This window comes from Uranotaenia lowii, chromosome 2 (genome assembly GCF_029784155.1).
Source record: "Uranotaenia lowii strain MFRU-FL chromosome 2, ASM2978415v1, whole genome shotgun sequence".
Lineage (NCBI taxonomy): Eukaryota > Metazoa > Arthropoda > Insecta > Diptera > Culicidae > Uranotaenia > Uranotaenia lowii.
The window spans coordinates 62,430,827-62,444,377 of NC_073692.1; the positions used below are offsets into that span (position 1 = coordinate 62,430,827).

Sequence of the window (13,551 nt, forward strand, 5' to 3'; positions counted from 1 at the left end):
TGAGGATTGTAATCAAACGATTTTACAAATAGTCAAACGACGATTTGATGAAGCGTAGAAAGACGTTTAGCAAACGATTATTGAAATCGTAAAAAACATTCCTGGAATCGTGAATTCCAAATTGATTGTATTTTGAATATGTCGTTAGGTTATGTAATTGTTAAAAACTGTTAAAACAGATGTATGGGGGAACTTTTCAACAAACTGTAACTTTAATGTTAAAAAACTGCTTCTGGGAAACATATTAAGATACCCAAACTTTTCTCGTTACAGTTATTCTCGAAGCGCATTCCAAAATAGACTCTAACAGTAGCGGTTCTATAACAATTTTACCTTACTTGATTCCGACTTTATTTGAACGATTTTAGAAATCGTTCTTGGATAGAGCACGCACACATGTAAAAAAAGCTTTTAGATTTAAGGAATTTTCGGATTTCATACTTTTATTTAAAAAACACTTTTAATAGATTTTAAAAAGATTCTGGGCACAATGTTCATATTTTATTATTCTATTTGATTAACTTACTTTATTTGAAATTTCTTCCATGCAATTAGCGATGATTTGATTGCGGCTAGCAGCCAAAACCTAGAAAAATAAGAGAAATAAAAATGCAAATTTAATTTTGCAGGTCTGTCCGATGAACATTGTTTTCACAATTATTGCAATTAAACACATAAAACTATCATATCAATAAAACTCATAACTTACCTGTAACTTCCTAACAGTCCGGGTCTTCTACGACATCCGTGGTATGGGAAATAACCCTGATCCTTGGAGGTTGTTTTGCTGCCTTGTTGAGCTGAAACAGCTTTTGCTGAGAAAACAAAAACAATATGATTATTAAAACATCCCGTTTGGTATGTTTCAATGCCCAGTTTTAAAGTTAAGCAACTTTAGTTTAAGCTGTGAAAAAAGATAAGAAAGAAAGAATTATTTTACCTTTTTTTCGAATATTCGATGTATTCGTCGCTCTTTGTTATCCGATTTATTTCCTCCTGGGGCGACGTATCCGATGGCAACTTCTGTTGAACCAGAGGCGGTCGCCAAAGTAGATGCAGCAAAGAATGCAGGTGCATCGTGTAGAGGTTCTGGAACGAAATCCTGGAACGATTCCAGACCGGACCTTCCCGACGCGTCAAAAACTTCGGCCGCGACGAAAAATTTCTTCTTCTTTTTCTCATATTAGATAAACAAATCAAAGTGCTGCCAGATGTACTGATTTTTGGAATACGAAAAATGTTTTTCTCCAAATTGAGATTTTTTTTTTGAAAAATGAGTGGTATATAAACCGATGTGTTGAACTGTGTGAGGAAAGATTCTTAAGAAAAACTTGACATACACTGCATAAACTTAATGCTGCACGTCATCGAGTTAACATTTATAATTTAATGGGGGTTTTTTGTATGGATGCTGCAGAATCGTTAATGGTTTGTCCACATATTATTTCAATACATAATATTTCAGTCAAGTGTGTAAATTGTTGATTCCTATAAATATATGAACTGATATCAAAAACATATTTTCATAAATGTGTTGTATGTTTTATTTTCAAAACCATCTGGCATCAATGACTCGCGCCTTGACCATTTTGTTATGTAAATGTGACATAAGAAATGGATGGTATGAGAAACAGTTCGAGATCATTTTTACGTATTGAAGTAAATCGTTCATACCGTTCCTTCACCGTTTCTGAAACCATCACTTTTCCACATGAACGTTCATGTTCCGTTCTTATCGTTGTCGAGGTAAAGTTTTACATAATAGCTACGTCAACACACACGATCACTATTTCTAGAGCAGTGTAGGTATCGTTTTGACTATTTGAGATACAGTTTTTCAGTATGCGGGTATGCGTTGAATTAAAACATCGATCAATAGATTATGTTAACCGTGTATCGTCAACAAAAACATTTAAACAGAAGACAAACAAACAAAACGCTAGATTACTAGGCTTAAAACCATTACGATCCAACTTGCCTGTGTAGTGTGATTTTTTTTTACTTCGTTCAAAACATGGTAATTTTTCTTGTGCTTGGGGATACTTTTTCTGATCGAATAATATTAGGGATGACGTTCAGATTATACTGTGGATTTACACAATTTTATGCAACGTGTTTTTACACAATTTTATGGAGAGTATCATTCAATGATTAGCATTTATTCAAGAAAGTTAATAGATAAATTAATGAGCAGTTTTATTAAATTTTCTCTATGTCTCCGTTTTCCCTATATTCTTGCACAGTTCACGAAATAATTGTCGCTAAAATTCCAAATATTCGCATCGCTAACTAGTCGGTGATTAAACAGGGGAAAATATTTAAAATCATTTCGTTCTACAAAGGTCGGGGAAAGGTGTAATTGAAATATGAAAGCACCGGCAGCGCATGTATCCAGTTCTGTTTAGTTGTTTATTTTACATCAGCTCATTGGTAAGTTTCATGGTTCAGTCAAGTTAACGTTTTCTAAAACAAAAGCGAGCTGGTTTGAAGTACTGAACTCACATCGTGCGTGACAATCATTGTTTCTTTTATGGGAAACGCACAATTTATATGCAAAGGCGTTTCTCTGCGTTCAAAAATTTTATTCTTGAAAATTTACTTAAAAGAAACGAACTTGAAATATTTTTCATTAATTTTATTTGGAATAGGAGGAGGATGTGTGGATGGATTAAACCGCCACTTGATAGTTCGTCACGAGCGTGCACGTCGGCCAGTCAGCCAGTCAGCGAGTACGACCCGAGCGAGCAAGTCGAGTGAAACAGCGCGTAGTTCCCCCGGTTTAGGTTGGTCCTGTGCTTTGCCGCGCCGGTACTGTTACCGATCGCCGGACCGGTCTGCACAAAATGCTTATTTATCCACCGCTTTTACAAAGTGGGAAGTTTGGTAACAGAAGGAAAGTTTAGAACGATGAACTTGGATATCCGATATTTACTAGACAGTTTGAAGAGCATAACTTTTGGGGACAAAGTCTATATCACAAGAAAACTTTGTTAACGCTTCCACATTATATTGAAGAAGACTTTCTATTAAATTTAATTTTAGTTTTTTTTTCTAACTAAATGGGTGTGTTGCAACGCACACGAAAGAGGAGGCCATGATTCGTTAGCGTTTTATTTTCACTCCCTCACTTTTTTAATATTTTAGTAATGAATTGATTTTAAATTTGAAAAAAAAAAATCAAATATCTTACTTCCAAATGTGTTAATCGTTAAAAATGATCGTTAAGAAAATAACAGTCTCCCATGGCGGAGTTAAGGTTTTGAGCATCGAATTTGTCAAAAGCTGCCTAGAATGTTGAATCGATCAACTATTGATTGGTGAGTATTTTCCAAAATAATTATAGTAAATTAAAAAAATATATTTTTATCTGGAAATTGCTCATGAAAGTCACCAAATTCCCAAAAATTTAAGTAAAGGGTTAAGTTCCAAAGATTGCATGGATGTTACAATAACGTTCTTTTTAATTTTCTTTCCAAGAGCAGTGAAGCTATATCCATGAAGCTATATCCATGATCGATGACCAGGAATGGGAAGCAAAGAAATTTAAAATTAATATGTTCTAAAATTTTAAACTGCTATGTAAAACCCCCATTTCTACTCACATAAGAAATATTTATCGGGGATCGGAGTCTACTTTCTAGCATTTGTGCTCCGAACGTAAAAATTATTAAATCATGGGAACGTCTGGTACTGTTGTCCACGTTTCTTCCTTCCTGTGTTCCAGTTGTCTTTGTGTTGTCTATATATGAATTTTGATTTTAGATTTCTTTAATGGGTTTTTATTGCTCATTAGATAAACTATGTAATCATGTTTAAAATACCGATCCATACAAAAATAAATCTCTACAGAAAACTAGTTTAATTAATGAATATTCGCAATGGCAGCTTAGTTACACTTGTTAGTAGATATTAATGTATTTCACAAATGCTCAGTCATTCAAATTATAGTGGAAAATTGTGAACTTTCTTATATATTTAGCTTTTAAATATATTCAGCTTAAGGCATTCACACAGTATTATGCTAGCAAATGCAAACTTCACTTATCTAAATTCAATGTTTCGGGATCAGAGTAGTAATAACTTTTCAATTGTGTAGGTACCAACATAGTGATTTAAATAGAAACAAGTTATTATCACTTCTCGCAATTACAGTGAGAGGTGTCTTCGTTAGAAATGATTAGATATATTAATGCATCGGCAATGTTTTCAACCCCTATCAAAGATAAAAGCCTCACGCAACTCACCTTAGCCGGTTGACTACCGGCAGAGTTAATGAACGGCAGTAGGTTCGTCGTCTTTTTAAAGGTAGAGGTCCGTACGTACACCTTCTTATATGTTAACAGATTTATGGTGTGTCGTTTGGTTCTTGAACCTCGACTAGGATTCGAACGTCTACCTTGTGAACTTTTGCAAAGTTCAGAGGAAGCCTAGGTAAAATCTCATACAAGTGATAAAGTCATCCGGTAGAAACAAATTTGAAAGAGTTACACGTTTGATGACCCTGCCGGGGGAAAAATTCTATTCATACTTATGAACTGTTTTAAATTTTTGTTATGAAGTGAAGGGTCCACATTTCTCCGTGTTTTTATCAAATATAAATCTAACTCATTATCTTTTAATTGCAGAGGAAGTCTGGAGGGACTTGAGGAAGCGGCTGAATCCTTGTTTTCACATCAAAATCATTCACGGTTTTTTGCCTATTCTGGCCAGATGTGGTCAGCAGATGGCACGCCGATTGAATGAGCAACCTGATGGGACAACCCTTGATATCTATCGGTACACGTCACTTTGCGTGCTTGAAATGGTGTGCGGAACAGCCCTCGGAAGTGATGTCCTGGATCGGGATAAGCAGAAGAAGGATTTGCTCGCTCATAGTATCGATAGGTTGGTGATTTCTGAGGTAGAAACCTAAATTTTAAGAGGTGGCTCTTCATTTTTATTTCAGAGATTTTGCACTGGCTGCAAAACGCATGACCGCACTTCATTTGCATGTGGATTTTGTGTATCGAAAATCTGAGATATGTCAACAGCTGGAGGCATCTCAAAACCTGACAGTGAACTTTCTGATTGATGTGGGTAATCTCTACATAAGGGTTTAGAAAATGTGTTTAAAAAACTTTTCATTTCTGAAAGATCATCAAGGAAAGGAGGGAATATTTGGAGAAACATCCACCAGACGAGAAGGGGTCGGATGATTTCGAAGGTCAAGAGTACTTCAAGAAACCGAAAATATTTGTGGACCAGCTGTTGATGGGTTCATCGGATGGAAAACCTTTTACGGATCGTGAAATCATAGACAATCTGTACGCCATCATTACTGGAGTGAGTATCAACTTAACATAAAAAAATCCTAGAACTGTTTAAGTAACACCAAGTCCCAAGATCGTAAAATGTACATCTTGTGTTTCAGTAACTACTGGATCGATGTTTACAGTTTTTAGATAACTTTTACCGGGATTTTCATCTCGTAGGTCGATCCTTCTCTCCTACTTTACCCAATTGAACTACAATGTTTGGAGCTGAATATCAAAACCTAGGAGCAACTTTTTTGTGCGATGAAAGTGTTTTGTTTGACTATTACATTTGAGACCCTCAGAGCCAAACTTTATAAGTGCAAACATTATCGATTTTGAGTAGATAATGCCAAACGGTTCTTTGCATTTCGAACTATATTTAGTGTTTTTTTGCAAATTTCTATAATTTTATTCTCATATTCTAAGTTGGAGAGACAAATACAAATTTTCGGAAAATCCATGGAAAATGACCAAACACAACAACTTAAAGGCGTGTTTTCTAGAAGTAGGCTCCAAGGACTTCATTTTATTTTTAACTGAAATTTAGAAGTGAAAATTATTCGTTCAAAATTCGAAAAACTGATAGCTTATGAGTGCTGACAGGTCACTTCCCATTTCCTTTGTACGATTATATTTTTTTGAAAATTCAGAAAATCTCTGCAAAATGTGAACTGGTGTAAACATCAGATTTCAACCTCCTACTGCATATGGGCACATATATGGTTCCGATTTTTTTTTACATTTCAAACAAACAATTTTAATGCATCAGAAATCCAACTAGCCATTGAAAAGAACCTGTAAATATGTTAAATAATTTATCTGGTTTCGTGCACATTTAAAAACAATCGAATAAACAAAAGTTATGTAGTTAGAGGTCAATACAGTTATTTCCATTTCACATTTTTTCCCGCAACATTTCCTACCCTCATCAAAAGTCAGATCCGGATTTCCGTTTTAGGATTATATTCGTAGCTCTTGGAAAGGCTGATATTCGAGAGTAGACAAATTTAGGGTAATGAAAATTTAACTGAGATCATTCTTTTGTTTTATTCTAAAATCAATTAGTCATAATGAAAAATCAGACTTTTTAACGTTTCATTTCCAGTTTTGGTGCAGAATAATAAAAGGAAAAACCATCAAGGTTTACCCTTCCTTTTGGGTAAAAAAGAACAATTAGCCGGTTAGGTTAAGGTTGCCAGATTTTTTTCAGCATGTATCCGGATCGGTCAAATCCAGACAATTTAATCTATTAAAACCTGGCAAAATCTGGGAATTTGATTTCCAAATTGTCGACCTACATCCGGGCAAATTTGTTCAAAACTTAGATATTACTCATAAAAAATCAAGGAAAAAAAAATTCTAAAAGAAAGTTTTATTTTATTTAAAATTTATCAGCTTTTAAATCGCTTTCAAAAAACCTTTCTTGATTATTGTCATAAGATTTGCTAAAAAAAAATATATATATATATGTATATTTTGGACGCAAAACGGACTGACGGAACATTGAGCCGAAAGATAAAATGGTCAAAAAATGATGGCACTTTGGAACATACAGTACCGTTCATAATTGTATAGAAATTGGAAGCAAGCGCATTGTCACTTCGACTTTGAACTTCCATAACTTTTTACTCTGATGATATTTTTTGATAAAATTTTTTGCGTTAGATAGATCAACTATCACACTATTATGTCATATAATTTGAGCTTTCTGGAGTTTGTGTGGCCTGAGAAACAGTAATTCTACGAAAATCGGACTTTTTGGACTTTTTTCATTCAAACTGCAATATCTCTGAAACTACGTTACATTTTTTATTGAAATTTTGCAGAATAATTGTTGATAGCTAGCATGTCTGAAGTTTTCGAAAAGTTGTATCGATGAGATCAAAAGTTACGCGAGGTGCAATATTTCAGGCAAGGATCTAGAAATGCGATTTCTATAGAATTTTGGACAAATGTTTCCTTAGGAAAATCATAATCTCTGTTTAACAACCAGTAAATCTATTTTAACCAAAAAATCAAAACAATATCGCGTGATTTTGATTTCAAAACACAAATGGGTCATTAATTCCATTTTTTCTTTTCTTCATTGCTTTTGCCAGACATTTTTTGTCTGATTGGTGGAGGAAACGATATTGTTCTCATGAATCGTCCAAAATTCTATAGAAATCGCAGTTCATGCCGGAAAAATTGCACCTTGCGTAACTTTTGATCTCAACGATACAACTTTTCGAAAACTTCAGACATGATAGCTTCATATTTCAACAATCACTGTGCGAAATTTCAATAAAAAATGTAACGTAGTTTCAGAGATATTGCAGTTTGAATGAAAAAAGTCCAAAAAGTCCGATTTTCGTAGAATTACTGTTTCTCAGGCCACACAAACTCCAGAAAGCTCAAATTTTGTGATATGATAGTGTGATAGTTGATCTATCTAACGCAAAAAATTTGATCAATAAATATCATCAGAGTAAAAAGTTATGAAAGTTCAAAGTCGATGTGACAGTGCGCTTGCTTCCAATTTCTATACAATTATGAACGGTACTGTAGATCGTGACCGTTCCGTTTCGATTAATGAAATTTGGCTATTTTTGCTTAATTTTAGCTTATTTAAAGATTAATTTGAAGTAAAAAAAAACAGGATTTTTAGTTTTCGATATCATACACCATAAATGGAAAGAAAGGGAAAACTAAAAATCAGTGACTAGAAAACCATTTTTTTTGCTACTGAATAACCAGCTAATATTTAAAATTTATTTTGTTGAAAAATCTAAAGCAATAAAAATTAATAATTTTCTATCAAACTCAGCACCGCCAAAACACAAAATTTCGAAATTCAAATTTAGTTGGTTAACTTAGGAATATTAACTAATTAACAAAAATCAAAATAAATCAAAATCAAAAATCAAAATAAATAACGAAATGGGTTTCAAAAATCCTGTCATACTCATGACATACTAGAATAATAATGAATTTTACTGATACGATTAAAAAAAAAAACAGAACGATGATCCTCACACCTAAAAAAAAGATCAATTTGTTTGTCGAGCATAGCCCTCAAATTTTTTTTTAAATTCATAAATTGTTGTAATTTGGAGGCTAGGCCATAATTTTAAACCATATTTTTACGGCTAGTTTAAACATTGTTAAACGAATGGAATTGTCGTGATTTCAAGGCCAAATCACAATAAACAATCAGCAGCAGCAACCTTGAAAATCTGCGCTTGCTAAGCCATTCCTTCTTTTTCCACACGAAGACCAAAACAAACAATCAGCAACAGCCTTAATAATCTGCGCTTCCAAAGCCATTTCGTCTATTTTCACCGAAAAGCTAAATCATAAAAAAACAATCAGCCGCAGCATTAAAGTCTGTGCTTTCGAAGCCAATTCCGTCTTTTTTCTCCGGAATGCCAAATCAAAGCAAACAACCAGAAGAAGCAGTCTTAAAATCTGCACTTACTAATCCTATTCCGTCTTTTTCCACCGGAAGGTCAAACCAAAACAAACAGTCAGCAACAGCCTTAAAAATTTTGCTTCCAAAGCTGTTTCGTCTTTTTCCATCGGAAGGCCAAATCAAAGCAAACAAACAGCAGAAGCTGCCTGAAAATCTGCGCTTCAAACACCATTCTGGCTTTTTCCACCGGAAGACCAAATCACAAAAAAACAATCAGCAGTAGCAGCATTGAAAATCTGCGCTTTCGAAGCCAATTCTTTTTTTTTCCAGGGGCCTAATCAGAAAGAATTTTGTTCGTAGCAGCAGTCTTTAAAATCTTTGCTCCCTGTGCCTATTCGTCTTTCTACCGGAGGCTGAATCAAAAACATTTTTTTCGTAGCAGAAGCCTCAAAAATCTGCGCTCACTGCCCTTATTTTACCAACCACGCATTTTACGATTCATATGAGTCTCAATAAAGAGATTCACTCAGACACGTCTGTCACTCACAAGAATAGATCAAGGACTGACTTTGTTTTTTTTGCCTAGTGTTGCCAAAATAAAAAACTTTGCTATAGAAATTTATTTTATTTTATTTATCTTCAGTGTTGCCGAATACAATTATTATTCTATTTGATTTTTATTTAAATTGATTTATTTTCTGCATATCCTTCATCTCATCTCTACAGGAAAGTCCGAACTTTTTGTAAATTGATTCTACATTTCAATAGCAGAGTGTGAGCTAAATTTAATAATCATAATATATGCAGGCGCGGTCCTATGGGGGGGGTGATCGGGGTGATCACCCCCCCCCAAGCGGCAAAAAACCGTTACAAAATACCCGTAAATGCTCGAATTTCTATAAAAACTTTGAACTTCCCCTAGTAGATGTGCCTTTGAATTTTCAAAAATTTTCCACTCCGTGGGGGTGTTTAATCAACGAAAAAGTTTGTTTATCACTTAACACGTTCGTCGCCACGCTCATTTTGGTAGTTTTGCTAGCCGGGCCCAAAGAAATTTTCAGAGAGAGAAAGCAAAGAGGGAAAACTCCCATATTTGAAACGTGTGGCGAAGCTGAGCGTAAACTCAAGTAAGAGAGCGTCACCTGCTTTTTGATGTGACGGGGCCCCCCAGGAAATACACCCGTCTGCCGAATATGGGTGACGTGGCGACGAACGTGTTAAAGGCTCAAGATTGAAGAAAAGTCGGTTTATCAAAGTCAAGCAGCTGTAACTCGCAATGCTCTTGACCGAATTCTACCAATCAACTTCTGTTGAATAACCTTTACCATGCAGTTTCTTTCTTTTTCGGTCAGATAGAAGAAAACAAAACAAAATTACTCAAACTATATACATATTTACGGAATCATAAGATTAGTAATTCCCTTTAATTTTTAAAAATTACTAAATCTAATATTTAATGGATTTACAGATCTTGGTAATTCTAAGAAGTGAAAAAATACCCTTGGGTTTAAGTGTTAAATTGCCTTACTAATAAGAATAAGAAATTTAAATTGTAGTCCACTTCTCCATTGAAGTGATCAGATTTCCAGTAGGCGCTTAAGAAACGTGTGACTTTAATTGACAGTCACAAAATAAATTCAATCGTAATATACAACATGTTGTTACCGCATGAAATCCATTTTCATGAATGATTTGGCAGCGGAAAGTTCCTCATTAGAATTTTTCTTTGTAGTTCAAGATATTTTAAAAACCGAAGGAATCTGGACAAAATGTTACAATAAAACTTAACTTCAAGAATAAAAAGCTAAGACGAATCTGAAATTCAAATATTTATAAATTAGAACTTCCAATTCTGTATATTGTCTTTTATTTACAGTTGGTTTATTGACAATTTTAAATTTTTACAAAGTTATGTCTAACACATTCTAAATTCCAATGCAGTACTATTCTCACTTGCGTTTATAAGGAATTCATAATTAGATTGCAAAATAACAATTGAGTTTTTGAATCACAGTAAAGATTCTCTTGCATAAATTCATCTCTCCCTCGATTTTACATCATTCAAATATGAATTATGAAACTTAAAACTAACCTATATTAAGAAATTTCGAAAAAAAATAGATCCAATTTAATTTAATTTGGTTTGATATCTGTCACATCAAGCATTCTTATAAAGAATGACCGTAAAAAGATTCAAGAAGATACTACCAAACAGAAACTGAATATGAAAATTTTAAATGTTAACAGTTAGAGTGTAAGTTTTTAAAACCTTTTAAAGATTTCTAAATTCAAGTTTACCCTTCATTTCTTGTTTTTATATTTTTCCTTAAAAATCATTTTAAACAGTTGGAAATGATGAGTACATCAAGAAAAAAATTGAAATAAAATACGATTTTTCCCTTTTTCTACACATTAATTGTTGCAAATTTGTTACTTTATGGAACGAAGTCCCCTATGAGTTTTTAGAGACAAAAAGGAATATAAACTATTTATAAAAGCTTATTTAGGGGTACTGAATGCAAATTTCTATTTTTTCTTCTGCTTTGTTTTCCGGTATAACTTTTGAAAATACAATGTTAAAATTCATTGAAAAAAATTGTGCACTTTTAAGCAAAAGTGTACAGTATCAAAAAGGTTTAGAAAAAAGTTTCTAACTTAATGATCAATTGTGCTGAGAATGTGAGTAATTTCCCGTGACTTCTAAACGATAAAATTGTAGAATAAAAAAAATGTTAAATTTATTTTCTTCAAATCGTTGTTTTTAGGAACAAAATCTTAATTTTTTTTTTTTTGGTAATTTGCCACATTCTTCCCTAGAATCTGCATCGTTGAAAGAGTAAATGATAATTCATAAGTTTAAAATAATTATTTGTTGTTTATGTAGGTCAGTCGTTTCATCAGTTATCATTGATCGATTTAACTCTAAACTAATTAGTTTTCTGACCAAAGAAATCGAGTTAAGAACGCGTACATTTTCCAAAATTAGTTTTTTTTTTATTATAACTTTCCCTAAATAAGTCGAGGCAACAAGAAAATCCATCAAGCTAACATTCGAAAGAACTTTTTGTGACTTTTGACTTATACTGCTGGATTTCAAGATTTACACCAATTATATTGCCGAACTGCTTTCAGCTCATTCACATAACAATTTTGGAATTTTAAGTCTAACTCTAGTTTAAGGTTTGATACTCTTCATCTGAAAGTTTGGCAATTTCAATTGCAATTGATAAATACTCTTCACTAAATTAACCCTTAATGGCTTTATTCCATGTTTTTTTTATTATAAATCAATATCATTTCAAGAGTTTGGAATTATGAATAGATACCTACATGAAGAAAAAAAAACGATCTTTCGCTTTCTTTATAATTTATTTGTTGCTATTTCATTTGTTTCGGTACAGTTAAAATTAAAATTTTTTTTATTATAAACTGAAATTCAAGAGCAAACCAATTAAAATTATGTTCTCGATGCTTCATTCTTCAGTATCTGATTTTGATAATCTTATTTCAACTAAATTTATAATTGGAGTGTTGTTTTTTTATATTGAGAATTTGAAAAATCAAAACCACAATTTTGAACGAAGATTGTGTTTCCACATTGAAAATAATATAACAAAATTTCCAAATCACTATTCAGTAAATTACTCCAATGAAAAATTTAATCACTGTTAATCAATTCAAAATTCATAGTAATAATTAACTAAAACTTATCTCAAAACTATACTTCTTGTTTGGCCTACCACTAATTTTCAGAAGCTCAACAACGTGTGTATAATTTTCATTTGTAAAATGACATTTATAACAAGAAATTCTTTAAAGATCTTTGATAGTGACAATTTCAAACTACCAGATATACAAATTATCACAATTTTCATTTTATTTACATTTTTTGGCAGTGAATATTATAGATTTGCTGATTGTTCTATCAATATTGAAAAAGTTAGTTAAAAGATTTCATATTTTTCGAAATACATCTGATTTTATTCAGTAAAATTGAAGTGGGGAGGAGGAGCAATGTGCAGCTTACATTGTACTCATTTAAAAGTGGCACCCTTTGCTCCCCCCCCCCCGCCACCCTCCCCTTCTTTTCGCTCTTTCAAAATGATCGTTCGTTCACCAGATATTCATTCCTTCATATTGACTGAATTTTGAAATTTTGGAAAATCACCCCCCCCAAGAGCCAACTCTAGGACCGCCCCTGAATATATGTTTGCTTAATCAATCGCTTTGTTTGAAAAACTGAAGAAAATTATCCTCAAAGACCATCCTTTGTCAAATATTTTCAACATGCTAAGATAAAAAATAAGATAAAGTAAAATATGTATTCTGCAGAGAATTATTTAATAATCTCAAGTTTAGGGAACAATAAGCATACAAAAAAGTTTCCATTATTTTTGAAACTCTTCGAGGGTACAAATAATCCTCCAAATTTTAGGAGAAATTCCGTTCTAGAAAATGCCTTGAGATCATCCCCTATCATAATTTAAATACATGATTATAATTTTATACTAAAAAGAAAACTTTTATCCTTATACCACGGAATTCATGATAAAAAGCTAACTCTTAAACGTAACTTTTCTAGACTTATAAAATAGTTTACGATGGCAATTATATGTAACTAAAACCAGAGGCGGGTTTATGGAACTCGAAACAATCGAGTTTCGTTCGATTCGACCGACTTTGGCATTACCGATCTTGTCGATTCGAATGGAACTTTTCGAAGTGATCTACTACCCGGTTTACTCGAAATCTAGTACGTTAAAATTTAGAACTCGAACGAGATACGTAAAACGTTTCAAATTCGATCGAGTTGAAACTCGAAACGAATATCTCGAATCGAATAGGATTCATAATTTCACCCCAGTT

At 33.0% G+C, this 13,551-nt stretch overlaps 1 protein-coding gene across 1 annotated transcript in view; it reads left to right on the top strand.

The window, feature by feature from the left end:
• Nucleotides 1-13,551, top strand: part of LOC129748238 (probable cytochrome P450 313a4) — a 29,855-nt gene that overhangs the window by 15,088 nt on the left and 1,216 nt on the right. The window contains exons 2-4 of the mRNA XM_055742764.1: nucleotides 4,626-4,884; nucleotides 4,946-5,072; nucleotides 5,134-5,322. Of these exons, the coding sequence (XP_055598739.1) occupies nucleotides 4,626-4,884; nucleotides 4,946-5,072; nucleotides 5,134-5,322 (575 nt within the window). The remainder of the gene's footprint in view (nucleotides 1-4,625; nucleotides 4,885-4,945; nucleotides 5,073-5,133; nucleotides 5,323-13,551) is intronic.